Consider the following 12518-nt stretch of genomic DNA (forward strand, 5'->3'; position numbering starts at 1 on the left):
TCAATGGGAGCACATCAGGAAAGCATGACTGTAGGCTTGACATATACTATATCCTCCCTAAACATCTGCTATTAGCCACTGTCAAAGACAGAATAATGAGTCAGATGGAGTTTTGGTCTTAGTATGGCCACTCTTATGTTGTTCACAGCTGTTGATTTTCAGTATTTTCTAATACATATGTATGCACTAGATGTTGTACCTTCTTACTGTAACCTTGACGTTTCTGTCGCGCACCAACTGAATAGAGTGCAGGTATGAGGTCCACAGGACAATCAGCAAAATATTCACAACAGGTAACCGGAGATTCGTGTATAGTCAAAGGATAGGGATTCTCAAATATAGGGTACCTTTAATGGATGAAAGGGGAAGACTGTTAATCTAGGAAAAACTTTTTTTTTAAAAATGCAGAACACAAGTAAAACACTTAAGACTAAGTTTGGGTTCTTATCGTATAGAGGAAAATAAATGCATATCAAATTAGATTGTGAACAAATATACTATGCAACTTCACTGCTCATCCAGTACACTATCAAGATACTGTAGTACTCTAGATGGAACCTGAAGTTTGTACTGTTTCCAGAATATTTCTAGAACACCGCTATGCCCTATAGTTTTATATTTTTAAAAGTTTACTATTTTAATGGCCTGTAGAAAAACTGAAGTTACCAAGTCCTAATTATGGTAATGTGGAGCTATGAATTTATTTCTAACTCTTCAGTCTATTTTTCCAGGGAGAAAGACAGGGCAATTCCACTTCTCATTTTATATTATTATACTGTTCTTAGACAAAAAGTTGTCCAGCACTTTTCATAACCTACTTGCACCTCCAAGATCAATTTCTTAAAGTTATATATAGCAATACTCAGTTACCAATTAGAAGCAAACACACACACATATACTCCCCACCACCACCTCCATCAGAAAAGTGACAGAGCCTTAATGAGGAAAAAAGCCAATAGTAATAATAGAGGTAAATGTATCTGTATTCAAAGAACATTTATCTCCAGAGAAATGCATACTATGCATACGCTTCCCCTCCGCCTTTTTTCCCCCCCCCCCCCAGAGTCGAAAAGGGACACAGTTTCTCAACACATCTAAAGGAAAAATTAGCAACAACAGATGAAAACATTCTGCATACCAATAAACTTATACAGAGCTATCTGGAAAGTTAAAACAATCTTCTAAAAATTGAATGAAAAAAAGAGGCTTCATTTTAACAAAATATGATAAATCCATATGACAACACAGGGCAAAAGGAAACCTCCTGTAGCAAAAAATCTATTAATTTTGTTGCTTTTTTCAGCTGTGAAACAATTAATACTTTGCAAGTCAATCATAACAAAGACCACTATAAGTCTTCTAAAAACATAACTGCTGAAAATATTTTAACATGAAATAGAACAAGTCTTAACATAACTTCAAATTTCAGGCACTGCAAACTATTTCACTTAAGAAAAAAAGCCTTGTACAAACCTTTTTATTTCAAGCTCATTAAAACTTGTTTTATTAATCTTTCAACATATGAATGTTGGAAGCTTAATGCCATTAGTATATCAGAAACAAGTTTTGGATACAGCATATGGCCAAGTAACATTGGAAAAATCTAAATGCAATTGCTCAGTAGCTACAGAGATATTAGGACTAAACTTGACCTTCTTCCAAATTCAATAGACTCTTAATTATCTAAAGTATCACCATTGACTCTGAGGATACATATTTATAGGTTTTTGGTTTGCCCTAGAAGGATGTTCTTCACAAGGATTTTTTTCTTTACTGACCATTGATGACTTTTAATCAGGAACATTATAAAGATCTTACCCGTCTGGTTCTTCTGCTACTAATCCCCTAATAGTTAGTTGTTACTGCCTATACTAATTTCAAAACCCTTGATAAAAAAATTTGTAGGATCCAGAATTTTTAATCACCACCTAATAGAGTATATGGACTGTTCCACAGGCAAAGTAACAAGAGACTCAAAATGTGTAAGGCAAGTATTAGTTGTGAAAACTGTAATAGGATACTACTTTTAAGCAACCTCTCACCACAGTAGTAAACCAGGGAGTAGATGTTACCATTCTAATCTTATATATAGGATATTTATTGCATCAGTATTGAGTTACTTTAAGCAATACAGATAGCAATTCATTTGGCAATAAAATCAGCAGATATTTATGTGACGACCACAACACTCAGTGTCAGTCAAAACTCCCTGGCTTACCTGAACAGTTGTTCCCCCTGCTCCCTTCCCCAACATTCTGAGCTCCCCTCATAGCACTAAGGAATCAACTTCAAAATAAACTGTGATAATTAAAAAGCAGCAGTGATCTGTAAGTAATTTCTGTTGGTCAATCAAGCCTGGAAAAAGTCACATAATATTCTACTCATCTAGTACACATTAATTTGAGAAAAGTTGATCTACAAAGATTCTCAGTTCTGCTAAGAAACCTTATATTTAATATTAAAAATGTTATGTTCTGGACAGGGAGGTATTACAGTAGATTAAAAAGCTATAGAGCAGAACAACAGGCTGATCACTGCAGCCAACCATTAAAAAGGCTACACAAGATTCTTACCCATTTTGTGCAAGGTCAATCAGTACTAAGTCCTTTTCTAGGAGAACAACTACAGCATATGGTTCCTGAAAGTCTGAAAACAAAGAAAAAAGTTACTTATTGGTAAATGTAGTTCTTGCATGCACAGCCTCAAGAATGTGATCAGTCCTTACGCTCTATCAGTCAAGAATAGAAAAGACACTTAGATGACTATAATTTCTGAAGGTATTTTATACACTCACCCCCCTGAATACTCCAAGATAAGTCTGGAAAAGTCACACTCCCCCTTTAATTCAATATTCTCAACTCTCTTCCAATTTGCTAGAACCATTTAAATAGCTCAAATAACAGGAATAGGAACATGCAGAGGAACTTGTATAAGCAGTATTTTTGAGAAAGAGCCAATTACTGAACAATAACATCCTCCCACCCCCAAACTGCTTTTCCTCATATTCTGTGGGGTTTAAATTCTAATTGCTTACAAAATGCATTGAAAGACAGCCAACTTGACACTAAAATAAGAAAACTGAAAGAGTTTCTAAAGTTTATCTTGTCTTCTTTCAGGAAGATCTGAAATTCTGAGCTAAGCAGTTTTATATGCTCTGATGGAAGTTGACAGCTAAAAACATTGGAGTCATCGGCAATATACTACTATTAATCTGGGACAACTACCTAAACTATGATAAAAAAAATCCCCCTGCAGAAGAGAGATTACGGGTTAGTAATGAACTTCATTGAGTATTGGAATGAATGAAGTCACTAAAAGTTAGGAGTACTATATACAAATGCTAATCAAGATTTAGCATTGACTGGAAAGGTCTTATGTGCTCAAATAAATATTGGTGAACACATCTGCTGCAGTAATTACAGCTTAAAATTGTAATGTTACTTTTTGTCTGCACATTCTTTTGGGGTTAAAAAAACAAAAAACCCTGTGTCGTGGTTTAACCCCAGCCAGCAAAAATAAACGCCACGCAGCCGCTCGATCACACCCCCCCCCCCCCCCCCGGCGGGATGGGGGAGAGAATCGGGAGGGCACGAGTAGGAAAGCTCCCGGGTTGAGATAAAAACAGTTTAATAATTGAAATAAAACTAAGTAAAACAGTAATAATAACAATGAGAACAACAACAATAACAGAATACACAAAACAGGCAACGCACAACGCAACCGCTCACCGACCGCGTGTCACGAACGGGGGGGCGAGTCCCCCCCCCCCCCCCCCCACCTGGTTTTTATGCTGAGCATGATGTCACATGGTATAGAATACCCCATTGGCCAGCTGGGTCCACCACCACGGCTGTGCTCCCCCCTCCCGGTGCAAGCATCACCCAGCAACAGCCAAAGCATCAATGGGCCATCAACGCTCCTTTCACACCGAACCCAAAACACAGCACACCCCCCAGGCTACTGGGAAGAAAGTTAACCCTGTCCCAGCTGGAACCAGGACAATATCCACCCCTTATTCTATACCATCTACATCATGCCCAGGTATCACATTTTCCCATACATTCCAATTAGTCACCGCTCCTTTTTCCTGCCTTTTGATATATACACACACAGAGATATCATTCCCTTAGTCCATGGGCCATCCCTCTAAAACGTCCGTTGAGTTCATTTAGTCCATGACTTCGGGTTCCACCTGTCATAACAGTCTTGCAGGGCAGGAGAAATGGTGTGTGGTGGGCTCTTGCATGCGGAGGCCAGTTCTGGGCGCTCGTCCGGTTCTATCATTGTTGCACCTTGCTCAGTTCCATCGGAGTTCATCCTACATTAATCTGGGTGATTCTTACTGTAATACTGTTAATATGGCATATGGTAACCATAGAAGTGATGACATACAGTACTATGTAATAACTAACATCGTACAATTCAGCTCATTGGCTATTTTCACCCAAAATTAAATCCCCCTGAGGTACACACCGGACTTCCCCATCCTTTCTCATCACCCACCAAGTGCACCCAGGTCCCTGAGCAAAAGCAATCCCACGGATGGGTTTTCCCTTGCCAGAGGCAGGAGCAACCCAGACCGTCTTCCCCAGCATATTTCTCATATGCACAACAGGGACTTTATCCCCCTCTACAGTACATAAGGGTTTGGATTGGGCAGGGCCAGCTCGAGTGACAGACCCCCTAGTGTTGACTAACCAGGTGGCCTTTGCTAAATGTGTGTCCCAATGCTTGAATGTCCCACCACCCATTGCCCTCAGTGTTGTCTTTAGCAGTCCATTGTATCGTTCGATTTTCCCGGAGGCTGGTGCATGGTAGGGGATGTGATAGACCCACTCAATGCCATGCTCTTTGGCCCAGGTGTCTATGAGGGCATTTCAGAAGTGAGTCCCGTTGTCTGACTCAATTCTTTCTGGGGTGCCATGTCGCCATAGGACTTGCTTTTCAAGGCCCAGGATGGTGTTCCGGGCGGTGGCATGGGGCACAGGATATGTTTCCAGCCATCCGGTGGTTACTTCTACCATGGTGAGCACATAGCGCTTGCCCTGTCGGGTTTGTGGGAGCGTGATATAATCAATCTGCCAGGTCTCCCCATATTTATACTTCAACCATCGTCCTCCATACCAAAGAGGCTTTACTCGCTTGGCTTGCTTGATTGCAGCGCATGTTTCACATTCGTGGATAACCTGTGCAATAGCGTCCATGGTTAAGTCCACCCCTCGATCACGAGCCCATCTATATGTTGCATCTCTCCCTTGGTGGCCTGAAGTGTCATGGGCCCACCGAGCTATAAATAATTCACCTTTATGTTGCCAGTCCAGATCTACCTGAGCTACTTCGATCTTGGCAGCCTGATCCACCTGCTGGTTGTTTTGGTGCTCTTCACTGGCCCGACTCTTGGGTACGTGAGCATCTACGTGACGTACTTTTACAGTCAGGTTCTCTACCCAGGCAGCAATATCTTGCCACAACGCGGCAGCCCAGATGGGTTTACCTCTGCGCTGCCAGTTGTTCTGCTTCCACTGCTGCAACCACCCCCACAGGGCATTTGCCACCATCCATGAGTCAGTATAGAGATAAAGTACTGGCCATTTTTCTCGTTCAGCAATGTCCAAGGCCAGCTGGATGGCTTTCACCTCTGCAAACTGACTCGATTCACCTTCTCCTTCAGCAGTTTCTGCAACTTGGCATATAGGACTCCATACCGCAGCCTTCCATCTCCGATGTTTTCCCACAAGGCGACAGGACCCATCAGTGAACAGGGCATATTGCTTCTCGTTTTCTGGTAGTTTGTTATATGGTGGGGCCTCTTCAGCACGTGTCACTTCCTCCTCTGGGGATATTCCAAAATCTTTGCCTTCTGGCCAGTTCGTGATCACCTCCAAGATTCCTGGGCAACTGGGGTTTCCTATTCGGGCCCGTTGTGTGATCAGTGCGACCCACTTACTCCACGTAGCATCGGTTGCATGATGTGTAGAGGGGACCCTCCCCTTGAACATCCAGCCCAGCACTGGCAGTCGGGGTGCCAGGAGGAGCTGTGCTTCAGTACCAACCACTTCCGAAGCAGCTTGAAACCCCTTCATATGCTGCCAATATCTCCTTCTCAGTTGGAGTGTCGCGGGCCTCGGATCCTCTGTATCCCCGACTCCAGAACCCTAAGGGTCGACCTCGAGTCTCCCCTGGTGCTTTCTGCCAGAGGCTCCAGGTAGGGCCATTCTCCCCGGCTGCAGTGTAGAGCACATTCTTCACATCTTGTCCTGCCCGGACTGGCCCAAGGGCTACTGCCTGAACTATCTCCTGTTTAATTTGTTCAAAGGCTTGTCGTTGCTCAGGGCCCCATCTGAAGTCGTTCTTCTTCCTGGTCACGTGATAGAGAGGGCTTACGATCTGACTGTAATTTGGAATATGCATTCTCCAAAAGCCCACAACGCCTAAGAAAGCTTGCGTTTCCTTTTTGCTAGTTGGTGGGGACATGGCTGTTATTTTATTGATCACATCCGTTGGGATCTGACGACGTCCATCTTGCCATTTTATTCCTAAAAACTGGATCTCCTGTGCAGGTCCCTTGACCTTACTTCATTTTATTGCAAAGCCAGCCTTCAGAAGGATTTGGACTATTCTTTCCCCTTTCTCGAAAACTTCCTCTGCTGTGTTGCCCCACACGATGATGTCATCAATGTATTGCAGGTGTTCCGGAGCCTCACCCTGTTCCAGTGCGGTGTGGATCAGTCCATGGCAAATGGTAGGGCTGTGTTTCCACCCCTGGGGCAGTCGGTTCCAGGTGTACTGGACGCCCCTCCAAGTGAAAGCAAACTGTGGCCTGCACTCTGCCGCCAAAGGGATGGAGAAGAATGCATTAGCGATATCAATGGTGGCGTACCACTTGGCTGCCTTTGACTCCAGTTCGTATTGAAGTTCCAGCATGTCCGGCACGGCAGCACTCAGTGGCGGCGTCACTTCGTTCAGGCCACGGTAGTCTACTGTTAGCCTCCACTCTCCATTGGACTTTCGCACTGGCCATATGGGACTGTTGAAGGGTGAGCGAGTCTTGCTGATCACTCCTTGGCTCTCCAGTCGACGAATCAGCTCATGGATGGGGATCAGGGAGTCTCGGTTGGTGCGATATTGCCACCGGTGCACTGTTGTGGTAGCGATTGGTACTTGTTGTTCTTGGACCTTCAACAACCCCACAACAGAAGGATCCTCTGAGAGACCGGGCAAGGTGGACAGCTGTTTAATTTCCTCCGTCTCCAGGGCAGCTATACCAAAAGCCCACCGATACCCTTTTGGGTCCTTAAAATACCCTCTCCTGAGGTAGTCTATGCCAAGGATGCACGGAGCCTCTGGGCCAGTCACAATGGGGTGCTTCTGCCACTCATTCCCAGTCAGGCTCACTTCGGCCTCCAACACAGTTAACTCTTGGGATCCCCCTGTCACTCCAGAAATACAAATGGGTTCTGCCCCTTTATAGCCTGATGGCATCAGGGTACACTGCGCACCGGTGTCTACGAGAGCCTTATATTCTTGTGGATCTGATGTGCCAGGCCATCGAATCCACACAGTCCAGTAAACCCGGTTGTCCCTTTCCTCCACCTGGCTGGAGGCAGGGCCCCTCTAGTCCTGGTCATCATATTCGCTATCTACTTCTTGTAAGTATGAGTCAGAAGTCCCTTTGTTAAGGTCGGAAGTGGAATCAGCCCTTCTACTCTGTCTGGGGAACTCACTGGAGACTGGAGCAGCGGTTTTCCTGGAAGAACTCCCTTTTGTGGTTGTTTTCCCTTGCAACTCATGTACCTGTGCTTGGAGGACTGAGGTAGGTTTTCCATCCCACTTCCTCATGTCCTCTCTGTGGTCACGCAGGTAAAACCACAGGGTGCCCCAGGGTGTGTACCCACGATGTCTCCTCTCTTGAGCAGAGGGACGCTTGCTCCTAATGGCTGAGACATTGGCCCGTGCAGGTGGGGAGCAGGACATATCCTCTTTGAGTTGCTGGACCTCCTGAGACAGTTTCTCCACAGCAGAGACACAGGCCCGTAGGGAGGAAGAGAGACTTTCTTCATATTGCCGGAGTTGGCCAGCCAGTTCATCCACTGTTTGTTCCTCTCCATCTCTCCAGGTCATTATTGCCAATGAGTTTGCATGTGACGCTGGTGCGCTCCGTACAAACTTCCGCCACATGGGTCGGGTGCATTTGACTTCATCTGGGTCTTTGGATAACTGCTCGTTGTTCAGGTCATCGTAAATCACTTCCAGCACAGCTAATTCTCTCAGGTACTGGATACCTCTCTCCATGGTGGTCCACTTGCCTGGGTGGCATATAACATCTTCCTTGAAGGGATACCTTTCCTTCACACCTGACAGGAGTCGCCTCCAGAGGCTGAGGACTTGTGCCCCTTGTCCAATTGCTTTGTCAATGCCCCCTTCCCTAGCAAGGGATCCCAGCTGCTTGGCTTCCCTACCCTCTAATTCCAGGCTACTGGCCCCATTATCCCAGCATCGGAGCAGCCAGGTGACAATGTGCTCGCCTGGACGACGGCTGAAGTCTTTTCGCATATCTCGCAGCTCACCCAGAGATAGGGATCAGGTGGTGACCATCTCATTTACGGGTTCTGCCTCCTCCTCCTCCTGTTCTCGTGATGGCCCTGGTTCATCTTCATCCCTTACTAGACGAGCTGATTTTCTTGTGCATTTTCTTTTTTGTATAGGGGCAACTGATACCGGCATGGGTTGGTTCTCTGTCGCAGAGGGCGGAGTAGCTGCCGTGCCTGCCATGGGGGGTGAGGGAGCCGCTGTGCTTGCCGTGGGTGGTGGGGTAGCCACAGGGTCATCAGCTGCAGAGACGTTTCCTTCCCCTTGGGGGTTCTGAGTGGTGTTAAACAGGGCTCGGTAGGCGTGGGCCAGGCCCCAGCACATTGTAGTGATTTGTGTCTCCCTAGAATGGCCAGGGTGACAGCATACTTCTTCCAAATATTCTACTAATTTTTCAGGGTTCTGCACTTGTTCAGGGGTAAAGTTCCAGAACACTGGGGGTGCCCATCGCCCTAGGCATTTGCCCATGCTATCCCACTCGCCCTGCCACTCATAACTATCCAGCCTTGGTGCAGATCTCTGGATGACATTCTTAAATTGCTTACTAACCTTGGATAAAACCGCAACAATATTCCCAAGGAGTACCAATAGATGTATCTTAACTACCCAGGGATGTTCAAGGTACTGGCAAGTTATTTTAACAAAGGAGATGACATCATAGAGGAAGGTAGCGAGGGTGCCATTCTCTATTTCCTCCATAAAAAATCTCTTGGAGGAAAAGGTATAATTGCTAATGGTCTCCATGAGGTGGTACCCGAAATGCAGAAACGGCTTCATTATGAATCCCAAATACCAAATAACCCCCAATGCCAGCGTTTCAGTAACAAATCTCCCAGGCAAAACATCATTAATCACGGCAGAGCACAACAGACTACAAAACCCAACTCCAATTTTTAACAGGTACAGTAAAAACAAGAGCATGGTGCAGAACAAATTAATATGTTACCAGATATAAATTCCTTAATATGCTCTAAATAATCTGTCGTTATCTCAACCCTTCGTGCCCCACGTTGGGCGCCAAAAAGGACTGTCGTGGTTTAACCCCAGCCAGCAAAAATAAACGCCATGCAGCCGCTCGATCACACCCCCCGGTGGGATGGGGGAGAGAATCGGGAGGGCACGAGTAGGAAAGCTCCCGGGTTGAGATAAAAACAGTTTAATAATTGAAATAAAACTAAGTAAAACAGTAATAATAACAATGAGAACAACAACAATAACAGAATACACAAAACAGGCAAAGCACAATGCAACCGCTCACCGACCGCGTGTCACGAACGGGGGCGAGCCCCCCCCACACACCTGGTTTTTATGCTGAGCATGATGTCACATGGTATAGAATACCCCATTGGCCAGCTGGGTCCACCACCACGGCTGTGCTCCCCCCTCCCGGTGCAAGCATCACCCAGCAACAGCCAAAGCATCAATGGGCCATCAACGCTCCTTTCACACCGAACTCAAAACACAGCACACCCCCCCAAGCTACTGGGAAGAAAGTTAACCCTGTCCCAGCTGGAACCAGGACACCCTGCTACTAGTAATTGGCATTCTTCTAGAAGCAAAATAGGTTTTATATTCTATTATGATGCTTTGGGAAGTAAAACATACTTCAGACAATAGGGACAACAGATGTTGCCGCTGCAGTCTGGTCCCCAGAAATAAAACAGAAAGGCAACAGTAAAGAATATTCTGATGTGATAAAACTCCCAAGAGAAGAGGTCAAAGTACTCGGGGGGGGGGGTGGGGGGGGGGAAATCTTTACAGAGCTTACCATTAGGATATGGTGTTTCACAGAGGGTTAGAAAATCAACAATAGAATAATCCATTTCTAGCACAGCAGTACTTTTCCCATGCATAACTGTTAAACAGGGTCTTCTTCCTACAGTGTCATATGACAAGCCTCCTGAAAGAATGATGAAAGGCTCCCTGGAATAAAGCAGAGGCATTTAGGATCAAGCCAAGATAAAGAGACTGGGCGGTTTTTGTAACATTATAATGAAGTTCAATGAGATATCATTAAATAGAGATACAATTAAGAATAATGCAAACCAGCTCTCCAGGCAATGTGTAGCTTGGGTGCGTGTTTCAAAACTTAAAACCCAAGAGTTAGAAGACTATAACTGAAGTCAGATATCTCTTCCAAACCTTTTGTTCTATTTTGCTTATTTAACCAATCTTTGCAACTGCTTGCCGAGATTTTTTTTATTTTGTTAAACTTTAGAATTGCTTCTTTTCTACTGTACTGCAGATGCAGAGTTGCCAACAGCCTCATTTACCCATAATATAAAATATTACAGCAGGATCAGGAAGAAATAGTCCGATGTACTTGCTGTACAGAATTACCCTAAATTTTGAAGGATGAACAATTTTGCAAATAGTGTAAAGTAATTTTGCAGTCACAATAATATTGACTGTCTTGGAGATGCAATCAGCTGCTTGATAAGCTTCAACGACCTAACGTCTTTTAAGAAGCAAGGACACAAATAAATGCCCATAGCGCTCTCATCACACATTTACTCTATAGACATTTTATCCATTTTCCCCCCCCTACCACCATGCACAGATTTCAAGGAACTACTTCTATGTCATAGACTACTCCTACTGCATAACTAAATGGTTGAGTACAGCAAAGCAAAAATATTTCTTCTTATCTTAAGAAAAGAGATTAGAGGCTTCCCTTAAATTTTTTAAAAGTCTTTACAGAAACATATTTTTAAATACATCCATGTTTTCTCCAATATGCGCATAATATACAGTTTAGTATTTCATTTACTGAAAAACAAGATGAAGTAAATATATTCTTTTTACTAGGTATTTTTTTCTTTCCCAATTATCAAAAGTCATCACTCATTTTAATACTGTTTATGTTTAAAATAGGGCATAATACTTTTTAATGAGCTGTTCGTAAGTATACAACTCAAGAAATTTCACCCATTATTGACTATTGCCTCAAATTCCAGGTTATATTTCCGGAGGAAAAATAAGCACTTAGGGTGTGAAATTCCTCTGATCTACTTTATGCTCACTGTAGGTAGTAATCCTACCCTTTGTTTGTGTCTACCTTGGAAGCAGCTAGTATGTCAGTATCTGGAGAAAATCTGTAGGGGAAAAAAAGCCATACTGACATATTGTGAAAACAAAGCTGAAGAGATCTTTTATTTTTTGTCTTTTCCTATAACACCATCTTTCCCACACTGTCTAAATGGCTTTCCCTAGTTAGCATTTGAAACACAAATATGACAGATTAGGTACATCTTTCTTCTTGAAAACTGTGCGTGAAGAGTGTAGTTTACGCACATGCTGCCCTTCATGAGTTTAAGGCTTGGCTGAAATATACTCTGTGTTTGTAGCATTGAAAGCAAAACAGACTGAGATAATCTTTCAGAAAGATTATTTCTTCAGAGATAATCTGAAGATTATCCTTCAGAAAGCCCTATGACTTGAAGAGTTGATAGGATCAAAGAGTTCTGCTGGCTGAGGAAGAGACCTCAAAGGAATGGCCATAAATTAGACCATGGGTCTACCAAGTTCAATATCCTGCCTCCAAAAGTAGCCGAAAGTGTATTTCTAGAAAAGGAGTAAGTTTTCTCCAAGTTTTCATTCAATCTCAATTCTTCACGTTGGAACTTCACACAATCTTTTATAGTCAGGTCCATGAAGTAATTTCAGGAAAAGAACAAACTTTAATTTCACCTGATATTTTTCAGGATGTCAATGAATAGAAAAATACTGGTGTGATAATACTTGCAATAACTCATTGTGCTAGAATGATTTATTGCAGTATTTTTTGTCTTCATAAAATCATTAATTTTTAAAAAAATAATGCTGCCAGGACAATTTGCAGTAATTATTAGACTTGCAGGTTCACCAAGATCAACTGACAATAACAAAGTGACAAATTTCAGTTTCATACACCACAATGAAAACTGCAT

The 12518-nt window shown here is 43.6% G+C and overlaps 1 protein-coding gene across 3 annotated transcripts in view; it reads right to left on the reverse strand.

The window, feature by feature from the left end:
* Positions 1 to 12518, reverse strand: part of STXBP5 (syntaxin binding protein 5) — a 124076-nt gene that overhangs the window by 45393 nt on the left and 66165 nt on the right. For all 3 annotated transcript variants that reach the window (XM_075146210.1, XM_075146208.1, XM_075146209.1), the window contains exons 10-12: positions 10358 to 10512; positions 2574 to 2646; positions 200 to 347 (exon numbers count right to left, since the gene is read on the reverse strand). In XM_075146210.1, coding sequence (XP_075002311.1) covers positions 200 to 347; positions 2574 to 2646; positions 10358 to 10512 — 376 coding nt within the window. The remainder of the gene's footprint in view (positions 1 to 199; positions 348 to 2573; positions 2647 to 10357; positions 10513 to 12518) is intronic.

This window comes from Calonectris borealis, chromosome 3 (genome assembly GCF_964195595.1).
Source record: "Calonectris borealis chromosome 3, bCalBor7.hap1.2, whole genome shotgun sequence".
Lineage (NCBI taxonomy): Eukaryota > Metazoa > Chordata > Aves > Procellariiformes > Procellariidae > Calonectris > Calonectris borealis.